Below are 17,729 nucleotides of genomic sequence, written 5' to 3' on the forward strand. Positions count from 1 at the left end.
ACAACATCTTTATTGTTGGTTTTTCTGTCTGTTTTTAACTCACTCTCTCTCTCTCAGAGTCCAGCACTCCTCCTTCTCTCACAGATTTAGTCTTTATGTATCAACACTGTAACTCCAAAATGTCTGACTGGTAAAATGCAAATTCACACACTGATACACAATCCCCACCCATTCTGCCTCCACAATAAATATCCTTCATAATAACCTTTGCAGTTGCAGTCAAGTTCCCACCAAGACAGCTGTACAAAGTCTCTTCCTCTTGGCTCTCATTTCAGGTGAGTGAAGTCGGTGTCCAGCTGAGGAGGAGAAAATGAGCTTTGGATGTCTGCTGGCTTCCCATCATCTAAACTCTGTGTCTCTTTCAGCTGCTCAGGGTCAGTCCCTCACCTCCTCAGAGCCAGTGGTCAGCAGAGCTGGAGAACCAGTCACTCTGTCCTGTAAAGTGGAAGGACTTACTTTGGCTTGGCTGCACTGGATTCGTCAGAAACCAGGGAAAGGACTGGAATGGATCGGACGCATTGATGGCGGAACTGGCAGAATATTGGCCCAAAGTCTCCAAGGCCAGTTTTCCATCACCAAAGACACCTCCAAAAACCTTGTGTCCTTAGAGGTGAGGAGTCTGAAACAAGAAGACTCTGCAGTTTATTATTGTACACGAGAGCCACAGTGACACACCAGACTGCAACGCTGCACAAACACTGAACAACACTGATCCCTGTGTGAGAAGCACTGAAGCATGTCAGCCCTTTGAAAACAAACTTATTTCCTATGAAATGATGGCCAATTATCAATAAAACACATTCCATTAATAAAAATGTATTTGTCAGTGTGTTGGGACAGTTTATCAAGACTCACAGCAACACCTACATCAATAAGAAGAAAACCTTCCTGTAATTACAACATAATTTTAACTACAATGAAGACTGCCTGAAAAAGCTCTGTATCATACCTCACACCATATCATCGTATCATCTGTCATGTCTCATGTCTTAATACCTTCATCTGATTTAAATATAGCTCAAAATATTATTCAAGATGCAAATAAAGGTTACTTATAAGGAAGTGAAGTGTGTGTGTGTGTGTGTCAGTGAGAGGACAGAAGAGCTCACATCAGTTCAACTTCAACATCAACATGTTCTCTGTAGCTCTGATACTGCTGCTGGCAGCTGGATCCTGTGAGGAGCTTTCAGTGGATTCACACTAATAAACACATTAGAAACACTGAATAGTCAGATGAATGATGGAGGTAATGTTGATTTCTGTTTCCACAGGTGTGAACAGTATTGATCTCATCCAGTCAGACTCAATGGTTGTGCAGCCTGGACAGTCTTTGACCATCACCTGTCAGGTCTCTGGTTATTCTCTGACTGATAACAGCTATGCAACAGGTTGGATCAGACAGTGTGAAGGAAAATCAATGCAATGGATCTGGCATCGGTGGGGTGGAGGAGACTTTTATCAAAACAATGCTCTGAAGAACAAGTTCAGTTACAGCAGAGACACTTCTGCTCGAACAGTGACTCTAACAGGACAGAATGTGCAGCCTGAGGACACAGCTGTGTATTACTGTGCACGTCGGCCCACAGTGATACAAACCACCAACAGACCTGCACAAACACCCAGCAACTATGTGACTCAAGCATAAACATATTCTAAATGTTAACATTAATAAAGACAATACTCTATGATGACTTAATAAAAAGGAATGTTTATTGAATCACAGAGGGAATGTCTTTGGAAGAGTATTTTATTATCTGTGTAGATCTCACTTGACTTCCACTGCAGCTGGCAGTCTGTATCAGTATAGAAGAGACATAGAGAATATGTATTTTTGCTCAATCCAAGATGCAAATGATACGTTTATATTAATTTCTGTTTATGTATTCCGATACCTAGAAGAATGGGGAAAACATTCATGGGGTAGAAAATAACATCTGATAACTAACCTCTAACTTAAATAGAAGCTATCTTTTCACTGAAACGTAAACAGGATGATTTTTTCTTTTCTAATGTAACCAAAGTGAAAAAAGATATAATGCTGTACACCATGAGATAAAGATTGTCAATGAAGGGCATGTTTTTTTTCTCAATTTTGGTTCAAACCCTTGAAACCCAGCTCTCTCCTCCCTGTGAGGAGGAGTCAATGCAAACCCTTTTTAGTAACAGAGAAGAGAGAAACTCAGTAACAAACATTTTCTGGGATTTTTGGGCAAAAACTCTGTCTTGTCAGACCCCAAAAGCTCTCACTGCAACTGGCAACTTGAACTGCCAGCTCATTGGCCATTCCTGGCCTTTCATTCCCCTCCCTCTGCCCTCTGACATGACAAAATAAAATCCAGACCACAAGATAGAGAGAGAGAGCCACAAGTACACAAACCATCAGTAGACTTGAACTAAATCCCCTGAGCCTGAACACTAGTAACATGAAGCCACCAGAGGAGGAGCCCTCAGACCACTAATGATTTCAACACCAGTTCACTGTTAGAGTAAAGACAGAAACCTTTAATTAACTGTAAAGGGGACACATGAGTAACTTAATCAGTAGTCTTCTGCCAACTTCATGGTAATGTTATTCCACACTGTGAGGAGGAGTCAATGCAAAACTCAGATGTCTTCCACCTCTACTTATCTGACTGCAGAGAGGATGACAGAGAACAGTGGACACACAGTTTAACATGATGGACTATAGGACAGGACTGCTGCTGTTAACTATCTGCTGGGCAGGTGAACATCTTCACTGATCTTTGGTTGACATATTTTTACGTGTGCCAGTGTAACACATGACATGCATATCTTTCTTCTTTTGACAGGTGTTGATGGTCAGACTCTGACAGAATCTGAACCAGTGGTTAAAAGGCCTGGAGAATCTCACAGATTGACCTGTACAGCCTCTGGATTCACATTCAGTGACCACAGCATGCACTGGGTCAGACAGGCTCCCGGAAAAGGACTGGAGTGGATCGCTTATATCAGATATGACAGTAACTTAATCTCCTACTCTCAGTCAGTTCAAGGCCGGTTTACCATCTCCAGAGACAACAGCAGACAGCAGGTGTATCTGCAGATGAACAGTCTGAAGACTGAAGATTCTGCTGTTTATTATTGTGCTCGACACCCACAGTGACTGGAGTTGGTTGAGCAGCTGTACAAAATCCTACAGTACTCATCTTTACTGAACATACGGACTGTAACTACCACAAAGGATTATTGCTTTTCTTGGCATTTAAGGAAATTACTGCATGTGCTAATGTCACGGGGGAAGTTTGATTTTATTTAAGCATGCTTTTACTTTGAATTTGCTGTGTTTTTGTCTTATTTATTATTGCATGCTTTTATTTTGAAGTGTGTTTGTGTTACGTTGGTTTTACTTCCCCACCGGAGACATACCTTAATCAAGCATAAGGACTTACACCTGGCACCCAGAGAGGGGGAGTGACTGTTCTTGGATAAAAAGGACACTATGGAAGATACCCGGGGGGCACGAGGGAGGACACAGAGGGCACGAGGGAGGACACGGAGGTCACAACGGGCCGGACAGCAGGAAGCAGACAGAGAGACAGAGCAGATCATCGCACTGGAAGAGGCCTGAAGAGACACCGGAGCAAACACCGACCGTTAGCGGCTATAATTGGGAGAAGGTAAAACTTCTCCCTCCCGCGTAAGTCCCGTTTCAGACCGGTGTTTGTGTAGTGTGTAATATATAAAGTTGTGCCTTGTTAAAGGACATTGACTGGCCCTGAGTTTCCCTCGACAGGCTGCCGAAGAGCGGAGCCAGGTGAAGAGCAGGTGGTCGCCACCAGAGACCCGCGACTGCCGTTGTTGACTTCCCACTCCATCCGTGCCACATTATTTTAGCTGGGTTTTAGTTGTTTGTGTTCTTTGTTTAGTTTATTTGAAGGTAGAGCTTTTAGTTGTTTTTACTTATTTTAAAATAAATTGTGTTCAACTGTGTTCCACTGGCTGTACTCATTGTTTTAAAAATAACACTGTTTACTGCTCTCCCCCGACATAAAAGAACCTGTTTACCCTAACTTTAATTTGGTGATCCTAAGAGGTCCTAGGCCTCAGTTAAACCTAGGTGGCGTTGTCGGCACTTGTGTTTTAATTTATCCACCCTTAGCACGGCTCACATTTTGGCGTTGTCGGCAGGATCGGGTACAGAGAGCAGTGTGGTGTATTTTAAAACAGTGAATATGATGATGCCTGTATATCCTGGTGCCCCTTGGCTGCCAAAGTTTAAAGGACCAAATTGTGACCTGAAATATCATGACTGGAAGGAGCAAATACAGGGCTTACTTGGAGCGCAAGAGCTAGCAGAGGCCAGAAAAATTGACATTGTGTTGGGTGCGTTAGCTGGGGAAGCCAAACGGCAGGTCAGTGTTTTAGAGGATGACGAAAGGGATAGAGTACGCAAAATCTTTCTGTATTTGGACTCTCTATATGGAGACAGAACCCCCGCCCCAGTGTTAAGGTCTCAGTTTTTTAGTTGTGTCCAAAGACCAGACGAGACTGTGCCCTCATTCATTCTAAGACTAAGAGAGCTGTATTGCAGGTTGCGGCAACATGACCCTGATGGAACTCCCCCTGACACAGTCCTGCGAGACCAGCTGCTGTTGGGGCTGCGTGAAAGTTCCCTGGCTCAGGCCCTGAAGGTCTATGCCCGCCGTAACCCTGATGAAACTTTTTCTGCACTCAGACAGGAGGCGCTGCTGCTTGATACAGAACATGGGAACCCCCAACCGGAGGTAATCTGTGCTTCTGTGTATAAACCAAATGTGCCTCCTCCATCACAGGACACCAGCTGGAGAGAGACCCTGAAAAGAGAGATCATGGAAGACGTGAAATCTCAGATGACCGGACTGACCCAGGAACTGTTGCGAGAGATTAAACCGCTCCTTCAACCAGCTGTTATTGCACCACAGCCCCTAATACAGCCCTATAGGGAGCGACAACGATCAGTTTCCCAGACGAACACCTGGGATGAGCAAGGTAGGCCCATTTGCCGCCAATGCAGACAAGCCGGCCACATAGCTAGATTTTGTAGGAGGCCAACTACTGCTCGGCAGGCTTTAAACTAGCTTTCCCTGCTGCTGAGGTCCGAGGGGCAGGGGTTGAAAGTACAACAGAAGAAAACGGGCCCACTGAAGCATTTATTGGAAGGTGTCCAACTATAGACGTAAACATTGAAGGAGTTACACTGTCGGGGCTATTAGACACGGGGTCCCAGGTCACCTTAATGCAGCAAAGCCTCTTTGAGCAACATTTTACCCAAGCTAAGCTTGGAAAGGCTCCTATAGTTTTTAAGTTACAGGCCGCAAATGGCCTGGAGATCCCTTATACGAGCTATGCCGTATTAGATCTGGAGCTAGAGGGTGCTAAGATACCTGGAAGAGGAATTGTGATTGTGAAGGATGAACACTGTACACACCCACTCATCATTGGAATGAATGTTGTTACTGCTTGTTGGACTGTTTTTTTTAAATGTCCCAGAGGGTCTGTTCCCCCCCCACAGACGTTACAGAGACAGCGGGTTTGGAGGGATGCATTTGCTACATGCAGACACATTGAGGCTACCATGACAGAGGACGGGATGTTGGGGTACGTGCGGCCAGCCAGCCGACGGGTCATCAAAATTCCCCCAAAGAGTGAAGTACTGGTGTGGGGTCGGGCTCGGATGAGCCTGGGGGAAAAAGATTACTGTGCCCTAATTGAAGCGCTGCCTGAGACTTGCAGTGTGAGGGTGGCCAGGACCCTAGCAGTGATAAGAAATGGCAGAGTCCCTGTGAGAGTTTTTAACCCACACCCCTACTGTTTGATGCTAGATCGGTACCAGAAGCTTGGCAAACTGTCCCGGGTGGATGAAGCGGATGTACATGGAGCCTGCGACCTTAACCTGTCCCTTGAAGGTGATTGTGTTGTTGGAGTGACACTGGTAAATGCTGCAGTTGACGAGGAGGACCAGAAGCTGCCGATAGGGGTGAGTGAACTCTCCAACAGGCCTGATCTGTCTGAGCAGCAACAGGAGGAGCTGCGCGCCCTGCTGCTGAAATGGCAGAAGGTGTTTGCACAGCACAATGAGGACTTCGGACGTACAGACCTGGTACAACATCGCATCCATACTGGTGATGCACCACCTATCCGAGAACGACATCGACCTCTTCCCCCTGCCATGTATAAAGAGATGAAATCCCTACTCTCAGGTATGCTGGAGCAAGGTGTCATTAAAGAGAGCTGTAGCCCATGGGCGGCACCCATAGTACTGGTGAGAAAAAAGATGGCAGTTGGAGATTCTGTGTGGATTACAGGAAGTTAAATGCAATAACTCATAAAGATGCATTTCCCCTGCCCAGGATTGAAGAAACCTTGACCAGTCTGACCAGAGCAGAATGGTTTTCTACTCTTGACTTAGCCAGTGGCTATTGGCAAGTTGAGATGGACACCCAAGACCAGGAGAAGACCGCCTTCACCACACCGCTGGGGCTGTATGAATTTGAGCGTATGCCCTTCGGCCTGTGCAATGCGCCAGCTACCTTCCAACGTCTGATGCAACAATGTTTAAATGGCCAATTGTCAGAATCCTTACTGGTTTATTTGGATGACATTATCATTTATTCACCTGACTTTTCCTCCCATCTACAGCAGCTAGATGAGGTGTTTAACAAACTGTGGCGGCATGGCTTGAAACTGCGCCTGGATAAGTGCAAACTCCTGCAGAAGGAAGTGAAATTCCTGGGCCATGTGGTGGACCAAAAAGGGGTGAGTCCTGATCCAGACAAAATCTCAGCCGTAAAAGACTGGCCCATCCCCACCACTGTAAGACAGGTACGAGCCTTCCTTGGCTTAGCTGGCTATTACAGACGCTTCGTTTCTGGCTTTGCAAAGATTGCACGCCCCCTCAACCAACTGCTGACAGGCATCCCTGCTGATAAAAAGTCGCAAATCCGAAAGGTACAGTGGTCCTCAGAGTGCCAGACATCCTTTGATCACCTGAAAGCAGCTTTAACACAAACACCTGTTTTGGCATATGCTGATTACTCCCTGCCATTCCTCGTTTACACAGATGCCAGTAATCATGGTTTGGGAGCAGTCTTGGCCCAGGTCCAACAAGGGCGAGAACGAGTGATAGCCTATGCCAGTCGCAGCCTACACCCAACAGAGCGGAATGATGCAAATTATAGCTCTTTCAAACTAGAGCTCCTGGCTCTTAAGTGGGCAGTAACCGAGAAATTTAAAGACTATCTGACTGGAGCCCGATTCACGGTGTACACTGACAATAACCCTGTGGCCCACTTACAGACAGCTCGCCTGGGTGCCGTGGAACAGCGCTGGGTCGCACAGCTTGCCTCCTTCGATTATGACATCAAGTACCGCTCAGGTAAAAGTAATGTAAATGCAGATGCCCTGTCTCGGTTCCCAATTAACCCACTGACTGCAGATGCCTCATGTGAAAACCTTGAGCTGGAAACCGTTCCAGTCACGGCAGCCATTGAACTGACCCCTGAGGGAGGTGAAGAGGAGTGGACAGGCAGAGAGTGGGAGGAGGCACAAGCTGGTGATGCGGACCTTCAAATCATTAAGAGGTATGTGGAAACCCAAATGATACCGACGAGACCAGAGCGCCTGACATTGTCCCTTAGAGCCCAGAGACTGTTGCAACAAAAGCGAAAACTTCAGGTTAAAAGCAAAATACTGTGTCGTAAAATGATTGACCCGCACACACACGAAGTGTGTTTCCAGATTGTGTGTCCAGAATCTAGGAGCCAAGAAGTTTGGAAGAGGATCCATGAAGCCGCTGCCCATGCTGGTGTGGAGAGAACCCTAAACCGGATCCGTCAGCGGTTCTATTGGCCTGATATGGAGAGGGAGGTACGTCAGTTGCAGCAGGGTTGTGTTGCCTGTAACCTGCAGCGAGACAGGGTGGAGCCTAAGGCCCCCTAAATCCATTCACAGTATCCTACCCCTTAGAAGTGGTGGGGTTGGACTTTTGTCCTTAGGTCGGCCCACAGACACCTACCAGAACATTCTTGTTGCTACTGATCTGTTTACCCGTTTTTCTTGGGCTATTCCCACTCGAGATCAAACAGCTCAGACTACAGTAAAGGCCCTGTGGACCCATGTGATCCAACCATTTGGTTGCCCCGCCCGTTTCCATTCTGACCAGGGACCTAATTTCGAATCTGCACTTATGAAACAATTTTGTGATACCTATGGTATAACTAAAAGCCGCACAACTCCCTACCATCCCGCAGGAAATGGCAGTGCAGAGCGTTTTAATCAGACCTTGTTAAATATGCTCCGCTCTTTAGAGACGTCTAAGCAATTTCACTGGCCCGACTATCTGCCCGAACTGACACACGCCTATAATAACACCACACACAGTGCGACTGGGTATACCCCTTCCTTCCTCATGTTTGGGCGACACCTGCGACTTCCTGTTGATGTAGGATTAGGTGTAGGTCCCCAACAGATGAGGCACGATGTAGGTGGGTGGGTACAAGACCACCAGCAGAAACTGTCCTTAGCTTATAGCCTGGCTAAACAAAGAATAGAGAGTGCAGCCACCCAGAACAAGCAGCACTATGACAAGAGGGCCAAAGCGTTACCACTTTTACCGGGGGAAAGGGTGTGGGTGCGAGATAGGAACAGACGAGGGGCAGGAAAGTTGTGTACTTGGTGGGACCCAGAGCCATGGGTGGTGTTGGAGCAGGTGGGGGATACAGGGGTTGTGTACAAGATTCAGCCAGAGAAGGGTGGCAGAATACAAAATATCCATAGGAACTCACTTAAGGTGTGTACAGTACCCCCAACCGAAGTCCCGCTACCAACCACTGAGCCGGTTGTCCAGATGCAGGGACCCATTCAGCCCATGATCTACGGGTTCCTTCCAGCACCGGTAGCCATACCGCCTGTGAATGTGGAACCTGAGGGTGCCCTACGATGCTCCACCAGGGTAAACTTTGGACAAACTCCAGTCCGTTATAGAGACTCATAACATGTTGCAGGGACTGCTAACTTTAAAGTGTGGGGAGATGTCACGGGGGAAGTTTGATTTTATTTAAGCATGCTTTTACTTTGAATTTGCTGTGTTTTTGTCTTATTTATTATTGCATGCTTTTATTTTGAAGTGTGTTTGTGTTACGTTGGTTTTACTTCCCCACCGGAGACATACCTTAATCAAGCATAAGGACTTGCACCTGGCACCCAGAGAGGGGAGTGACTGTTCTTGGATAAAAAGGACACTATGGAAGATACCCGGGGGCACGAGGGAGGACACAGAGGGCACGAGGGAGGACACGGAGGTCACAACGGGCCGGACAGCAGGAAGCAGACAGAGAGACAGAGCAGATCATCGCACTGGAAGAGGCCTGAAGAGACACCGGAGCAAACACCGACCGTTAGCGGCTATAATTGGGAGAAGGTAAAACTTCTCCCTCCCGCGTAAGTCCCGTTTCAGACCGGTGTTTGTGTAGTGTGTAATATATAAAGTTGTGCCTTGTTAAAGGACATTGACTGGCCCTGAGTTTCCCTCGACAGGCTGCCGAAGAGCGGAGCCAGGTGAAGAGCAGGTGGTCGCCACCAGAGACCCGCGACTGCCGTTGTTGACTTCCCACTCCATCCGTGCCACATTATTTTAGCTGGGTTTTAGTTGTTTGTGTTCTTTGTTTAGTTTATTTGAAGGTAGAGCTTTTAGTTGTTTTTACTTATTTTAAAATAAATTGTGTTCAACTGTGTTCCACTGGCTGTACTCATTGTTTTAAAAATAACACTGTTTACTGCTCTCCCCGACATAAAAGAACCTGTTTACCCTAACTTTAATTTGGTGATCCTAAGAGGTCCTAGGCCTCAGTTAAACCTAGGTGGCGTTGTCGGCACTTGTGTTTTAATTTATCCACCCTTAGCACGGCTCACACTAATATTAGAACAAAATTCAGAATCGGGAAGCAAACCCAAAACCTAAGATAGACTTTGCTTTATTATTAAACTAAAACACTGATCCTGATACAAAGAAGGAAGCAATAATCCTGATACGTAAACTTTTACTGTCTCTCGCTACTACCATTGTAATTGTTACGGCACCTCTCCAGATTTTACAACCACACTATGCCTGTCTGGTTGGAATTATATTTATATTAATTAGTTTTGCGCAATTATATTATCAATATATATTTTTGTGACTGAAGACAGTGGAGCAGCTTAACAAAAACCTCCACAGACGATAAGTAACAATGTAATCTTAATAACATCTGGGTTTTCTCACAACCTGAGAACATATTTAAAGTTTGATACCAACAATATGATTGGCTGATGGAGATGGTGGAAATCTGTTTGGTTTAACTGAGTAAACCAACTGAGTTAAGTTTCTGATTACAGAGAAAGCAGGAGAAGAGAGAGAGAGAAATGTAAACAAATGAGCAGCATAGTCTTCCTGATTGAACTTCTCAGCTTCATTTCAATCAGAAGAGACTTCATTAAGAGTGAACAATATTTACTGACAGGACAGGATCATGACGCCATCATATTTTAAGGGTTTAGTGAAGGTGTGTGTGGTGTTGGATGGCAACCCCCCAAAAAAGAGAAGAAAAGAACAAGGAGGAATACGAACCAAACCAATAAATCTTGGGTGGGTGGGTTTCTGGTAAAACCTATTGTGGCGACATGAGGAGGATTACTAAGTTAGGTATCAGAAGATCTTTTCTCTTTTTGTTTGTTACCGACAACGCCACCTTGGGTTAGGGCCCAAGGACCTGTACTAAAGGTCAATTATCACCTCTTACAAAAGGACACTCAGGTTCGTTCACTCAGGGAGGGCAGGAGACAGAGTTCAATGATCACATACAACATTTTATTATTTAAATGAGCACAAGGTTTGGCACAAAAAAATAAAAGAAAAAAGGGAGCCCAACTGGGGAAGGAAGGGGGTAGCCTACGGGCTGAGGCTTATGGTGCTATCCATTTGTCTTGTAAACCCCCAGCCATTTCACCGAGACACCCCCCCTTTTGGTCGGATTTTCAGCCGTCCAGCTCGGGGTACCTCACAGTACACCGAGCTAAACGAGGCCATATTAAGATGTATTTTCTTCGTATTTGTACTACGTTGGTCGTTTTAATGTCGATTTCAAATGCTTCTACACACTTGTTTACATTGCTGCTTTAGTCCGGTCACCAATTTATGCATTGCACGGTGTTGCTGTGCGTGCAATACAATGTAAAGTTTTGTTTTCGAGCTGGTTTGCTGAATAAGCTAATGTAGCTAACAATAACACTTGCCTGCCACTGCCCATGGTGGCTCGAGACAAACGCCACAGCACTTGCTGAAACTGAAATAGGCGAAAATGGCAATATATTATTGAAATGTAAGACTTGCAATAACGGAATTACTTGAAATGTTACTGTTTCTGTAGAAAAACATAATTATTTTTTCACATTGAGCTTGTTTAGGGGGAGGGGTGAAGAGGGTCGGCGTAGCAGGGGAGACAGCCACCACACATCATGCGACCAGCAGACTATGCTCCGGTTGGCGGTGGTAAACAACCCCAACATATCGCCTCGACCACGATGGAGACATCGGATCTGTGCTCTGAGGCGAGCGGCGAACACAGCGACCCGGAATTAGGCGGGCCGAAGAGGCAGGAAGCAAGAGGGCAGGAAGAGGGGCACGGCCTACTTTTATCCCCTCGACATGAACAACAATTGGCTAATAAGCTAGAGAGGACGTGATGAAGCAGAAGCTTGTGTTCAAAATGACAGTGGTGCCTCATATCACTACACTATAATATGAACATGTAACCATTAAAGCATGAACAATGCATCTAAATTTGCTGAATCAAATTAACGCAGAACTTTGGTTTAAAAGTATCAACTCTCACAATATCCAGTGTACATGAGCAGCAGAAGTATTACGCTTTAGTTCAGTCCTGAGTTCAAGTGGCAGTCAGTATTGTCCTTTTTTTTGACTGACCTCTGCATTCTCAGCAGACAGGAAGTAGATCTCAAGATGAACAGCAGGAAGCCTGAAGGAGCTGCTGTGTGTTCTTGTGCGTGTGAGACTGAACAACCAATCCTGCAGTAACATACATTTTCTGGGATTTTGGGGCAAAAACTCTTGTCAGACCTCAAAAACACTCACTGTGCTGATAGACCCTGCAACTGGCAACTTGAACTGCCAGCCCGTTGGCCATTCCTGGCCTTTCATCCCCCTTCCTCTGCCCTCTGACATGATAGAAATATAATCCATACCACAAGATAGAGAGAGAGCCACAAGTACACAAACCATCAGCTGACTTGCACTAAGTCCCCTGAGCCTGAACACTTGTAACATGAAGCCACCCGAGGAGGAGCCCTCAGACCACTAATGATTTCAACACCAGTTCACTGTTACAGTGAAGACAGAAACAGTCTTTAATTTAATCTAACAGCAACAGTTTTCATCAGTTTGAATATGTAGACATTATAACCACTTATTGTATGTTTTTCCACAGTGAACAAATGATTACACTTTTATACACTATTAAACAGTAGAAATTTTGCCTCAGAACTCAGGAATGTGTAGATGTGTTGAAGTGACACCGCCTCTTTGACTTTTCACTCATTCGAGCCTTAGCATCCTGCTGTATGTGAGTGTTGCAAATGAGTCCATCCATGGATGACTAAAAGTCTTACAGAAAGACAAGATCATACTTTGATTGCTTTATTTAAAGAAGAGCCACCACATTAATAATAGATAATACTAATTACTAACAGAGAGGACCAAAATTAGCAGTTTGCTCAGGCCGGAACTTGTTTATTCGACACTATTGCAAATAATTTCTAGTCACATTTCCTCTAAGCATTCTGGTTAAAGGGCTTCTCAGTTGAAAATGTTTATCAAATTAAACAACAAATGTTGTAACCAAACTACAATAAATTATATAAAACATTCAACCTGAAGGAAAATAAGTGTACAGGAATCCAAAATTATTTAACATATATTCCAAAAAAAACAAAAAAATGGCTTCATTCAAAATACTAATATGTATCAAAACAATAAAACTCAAAACACACATTGACTTTACTCTAATACCTCCCGTCATTTACATGTTAATACAAACAATCCTGATTACACTCATTCAATACTAGCAGAGGTTAACAATATGGCGCTACAATGAGAGACCGGGAAAGTGAAACTAACTCATCAGTTTACTCTCTGCGGGCTGGCTAATACCCTGTTACAGTATGCTAATGTCAGTTACTTACACCTACAAAACTACTGTGTAAAACTGAATTTCATGAAAACAACCACTATGAATGACGATGCTCATCTGAACAATTAGTTAGAAAACTACATTTAGTGAAAAAAGCCCAGCAGAGACTGTATTTCATCAGGCTGCTCAGAAAAGCTGGTCTGCACTGTCGCCCTCTCACCCAGGTCTACAAAGGACTGATAGAGAGCATCCTCACCACAGGCATCACTGTCTGGTATGGAAACACCACACAGACAGAGAGGAAGGCTCTGCAAAGAGTCATAAAGACTGCAGAGAGGATTATCAGAACGGAACACCCCACCATGGACACATCTACACACAGCGCTGTCAAAAAAGAGCAGAGAGAATCATCAGAGACACACTACATCCAGCTCACTCCCTGCTCAAACACAAAAACTACACATACAACCTCAGGCACAGACGAGCGGACAGCATCACCACAAACAGAACACGCTTTTTTAAGAGCTTCTTCACTGTGCCAGTGAGACTCTTGGCCAAAACAAAATGAACTGATGTCCTAACCTACCTCATTGCATGTTATATTATATTATATTATATTATATTATATGATATTGTCTCCTGGGCCTGTGCAATATACCTGTGCAATTTACAATGCAACTTACACTTCTATATAGGGTTTTGTGCAATGTACAATGCTCTCACTTTCCCTTTTTATAGGGTTTTATGCACTTTCTTTTTTATTTCTAGATAAGTATATGTTTTTATAGATTTATGTGTCTTTCTTGTGTCTTTTTAACTTGACTTGACTCTCTGAACAAATAACCGCACAAGAGTTCCTATGTGTGCAAGCACAAATGGCAAATAAAGTTCTTGAATCTTGAATCTTGAAATTTATTACACTTAATACACACCTCAAAATCATGTTACAACATTACAAAACAATATATGCTATATTCACATTACATACTGATTCAAGCTAAAGACAGAAAAGGACATTTACAGTATCTGTGGATTGATAGAGAGAGGACCAAAAGTGTCTCACTCAGGCCATAGTTTGTAGCTACGCTCTCCCTAATGGATCCACTGCAGCACCAGAGCACCATCTACTAATGTGATAGTGTATTACCTTGAAATAGGAGGGGTCAGTTAATCAGGAGTCTTTGGTCAATAAAAAATGGTGCTTTCAGTATCAATCTGAATTATGTACGTCAATGATTTCAGTTAAGTATAAGAACCATTACACAAAAACAAAATGAAAACCAAATTTCCTCTTCTTTTTGATTCATTTAAATACTAGAGTGAGCTGATTTACTTTCGCTATGTAAATAAGCCTCCTTGTGTGTTGCTCATAAAGAAGTGAATTGTGTGTGTGTGTGTGTGTGTGTGTGTGTGTGTGTGTGTGTGTGTGTGTGTGTGCATGTGTCAGTGAGAAGACAGAAGAACTCACATCAGTTCAGCTTCAACATCAACATGTTCTCTGTAGCTCTGATACTGCTGCTGGCAGCTGGATCCTGTGAGGAGCTTTCACTGGATTCACACTAATAAACACATTAGAAACACTGAATAGTCAGATGAATGATGGAGATAATGTTGATTTCTGTTTCCACAGGTGTGAACAGTATTGATCTCATCCAGCCAGACTCAATGGTTGTGCAGCCTGGACAGTCTTTGACCATCACCTGTCAGGTCTCTGGTTATTCTCTGACTGATACCAGCTATGCAACAGGTGGATCAGACAGTGTGAAGGAAAATCAATGCAATGGATTTTACTTTGGTGGGGAAGAGGATAGTTTTTCCAAAACAATGCTCTGAAGAACAAGTTCCTTTACAACACACACACTTCTAATAGCTCAGTGACTCTAACAGGACAGAATGTGCAGCCTGAGGACACAGCTGTGTATTACTGTGTACGTCTGCCCACAGTGATACAAACCACCAACAGACCTGCATAACGACAGAACCAGTAACATATTTTTATGGGAGAAATGATCTGTGATGTCAACATACAACATCATCATACAACCCATGGGACATTTAACATCTTTGCTATACATAAGTAGTGATTATAATGCTCCTTCTGTACGCATATTAGTGCTGCATAGGTTAACTGACTAAATTTTACTGTTTTTAAACCCTTGCATTGTCAGGATCCTGCTTCTAACTGTGACATATTAATTATTGAACCAAACCTGACCTGAGTAGTTTCAAATTCTCATAATTTCACTCATACAATTATAATGTACACTGAGAGGTGGATTCAAATAAATTTGATTCACGCATTTTAATTTGAAATTAGTCTTGAATTGGAACAGTTTTTAGACATTGAATTTGTCTCAAACCAAGCCTACAAGGTGATTTATATACTAAATGTAATGAAAACAATTTTCAAATGAAAATATTTATAACTTTTATTTACATACTGCTGCACTATTCTATTATTTGTAGGTGACATCGCACTGAATGCAAAGCAATGTCACCAGTCCAATCTGGTTCTCTCCTCCCTGTGAGGAAACATGTCTGGACATTTGGACTGAACATCGACTCTCCAGTTTAACAAAACAATAAACTGAAAGCCAAGTCCAACTCAGCTCTCTCCTCCCTGTGAGGAGGAGTCAATGCAAAACTCGGATCTCTTCCACCTCTACTTATCTGACTGCAGAGAGGATGACAGAGAACAGTGGACACACAGTTTAACATGATGGACTATAGGACAGGACTGCTGCTGTTAACTATCTGATGGGCAGGTGAACATCTTCACTGATCTTTATTTGAAGTTGTCTTCAAAATGCCTCCAGCTTAAAGCAACTAACCACTTTATATTTGTTTTTGTCTTGACAGGTGTTGATGGTCAGACTCTGACAGAATCTGAACCAGTGGTTAAAAGGCCTGGAGAATCTCACAGATTGACCTGTACAGCCTCTGGATTCACATTAAGCAGCTATTATATGGCCTGGGTCAGACAGGCTCCTGGAAAAGGACTGGAGTGGATTGCCTGGAATGATAATGGTGGTAGCACCAAATACTACTCTCAGTCAGTTCAAGGCCGGTTTACCATCTCCAGAGACAACAGCAGACAGCAGGTGTATCTGCAGATGAACAGTCTGAAGACTGAAGATTCTGCTGTTTATTATTGTGCTCGACACTCACAGTGACACAGGAAGGAGGAACGCTGTACAAAAACTTACAGTACTCATCCTCACTGGACTGAAGGACTATGAGAAATAATTATTTTGTTACTTTATCTTTTGTTGTTGTTTTTAAGAAAATCATGAAAACTGAAAGATTAAACAAACAATTATTAACATTAATAACCTTTAAACAAATAAAATGTTTTAATGATCAGTTCCTCACTGATCAAAGGCAGCACAACTATCACAAAAATACTACATGTATATTTCAGTCATATTAACCCTCATCCTAACATACTGTTTTTATACTCTGACGATCATTAAACAAACAACAATAACCATTCAAACACATTAAAATCTCTTACTGTAACAATCATTTCCTCACAAAAAAGCTAGACAGCACAACAGTGGAAGCTCTAATGTTCTCACATATGTAGTTGAGACTGGGAACAATAAATATTCTGTTGATCTGAGTGTAAATGTGAATGTTGACTTGTGTTAGATGATTTGTTAAGAATGAACCAACTTTAATATTAAGTTCTGTTTTAAATAATAAAGATACTTTCTTGTTTTCTATGTTTCAAAATAAATGCTCATAACACAATTCAAAGCTTTGACTACTTAATTAACTAATAGATCATTATCATTTACACAACTTAATGGAGATGTTAATTCTTCAAACTGGAGTCAATAGTGAATCAATAGTCTATAGTGTGTTTGTCAGAGATGAAGAAAATAGAAGACGTTCCACCTTCTGTCTGTGTGAGATGAGGACAAATGCCTGAACATTTCATCCTAATGTTGAATTATTTAAACACACATTAGTCAGCTGATTTACTGTCATCAGGATGTAAATGAGCCTCCTTGTGTGTTGCTCATAAGGAAGTGAAGTGTGTGTGTGTCAATGAGAGGACAGAAGAGCTCACATCAGTTCAGCTTCAACATCAACATGTTCTCTGTAGCTCTGATACTGCTGCTGGCAGCTGGATCCTGTGAGGAGCTTTCAGTGGATTCACACTAATAAACACATTAGAAACACTGAATAGTCAGATGAATGATGGAGATAATGTTGATTTCTGTTTCCACAGTTGGAACAGTATTGATCTCATCCAGTCAGACTCAATGGTTGTGCAGCCTGGACAGTCTTTGACCATCACCTGTCAGGTCTCTGGATATTCGCACAAATACATAGAAACCATGTGACTCAATAACACACACATCAACAATGAGAGATATAAATAAAGAGAGTCTCAGGATATATTTTTAATTTTATAATTTTTGTGCCAGTGTTCTTTTATGTTGATGCTTAGAGTAGAAAAAAGTTTTGTACCATTTTTGTGCAAAGTGAAAAACAATAACAAAAAAACACAATAAACTTTCAAATTCATCATTGACATCC

General features: G+C 43.2%; 1 protein-coding gene across 6 annotated transcripts; it reads left to right on the forward strand.

Moving 5' to 3' along the window:
• Positions 1-3,453: 3,453 nt before the first annotated feature.
• On the forward strand, positions 3,454-6,560 carry LOC127354352 (uncharacterized). Of its 6 annotated transcripts, none has more exons than XM_051384236.1 (3): positions 3,454-5,645; positions 5,823-6,262; positions 6,351-6,560. In XM_051384236.1, the coding sequence occupies exons 1-3, from the start codon at positions 5,237-5,239 to the stop codon at positions 6,354-6,356; spliced, it is 855 nt and encodes a 284-aa protein (XP_051240196.1). In that variant the 5' UTR covers positions 3,454-5,236; the 3' UTR covers positions 6,357-6,560. The 6 variants fall into 6 exon arrangements, 5 of the variants coding, with proteins under 5 accessions (XP_051240196.1, XP_051240197.1, XP_051240194.1 ...); XM_051384237.1 differs by having other exon boundaries at positions 3,454-4,989; positions 5,513-6,262; XM_051384234.1 differs by having other exon boundaries at positions 3,454-4,652; positions 4,794-6,262.
• Positions 6,561-17,729: the final 11,169 nt, after the last annotated feature.

Source organism: Dicentrarchus labrax, unplaced genomic scaffold, assembly GCF_905237075.1.
Source record: "Dicentrarchus labrax unplaced genomic scaffold, dlabrax2021, whole genome shotgun sequence".
NCBI lineage: Eukaryota > Metazoa > Chordata > Actinopteri > Moronidae > Dicentrarchus > Dicentrarchus labrax.

Excerpts from the sequence above, each read along its gene's own strand:
- LOC127354352 (XM_051384233.1), top strand. The coding sequence starts at position 5,237 with ATGCAGCAAAGCCTCTTTGAGCAACATTTTACCCAAGCTAAGCTTGGA.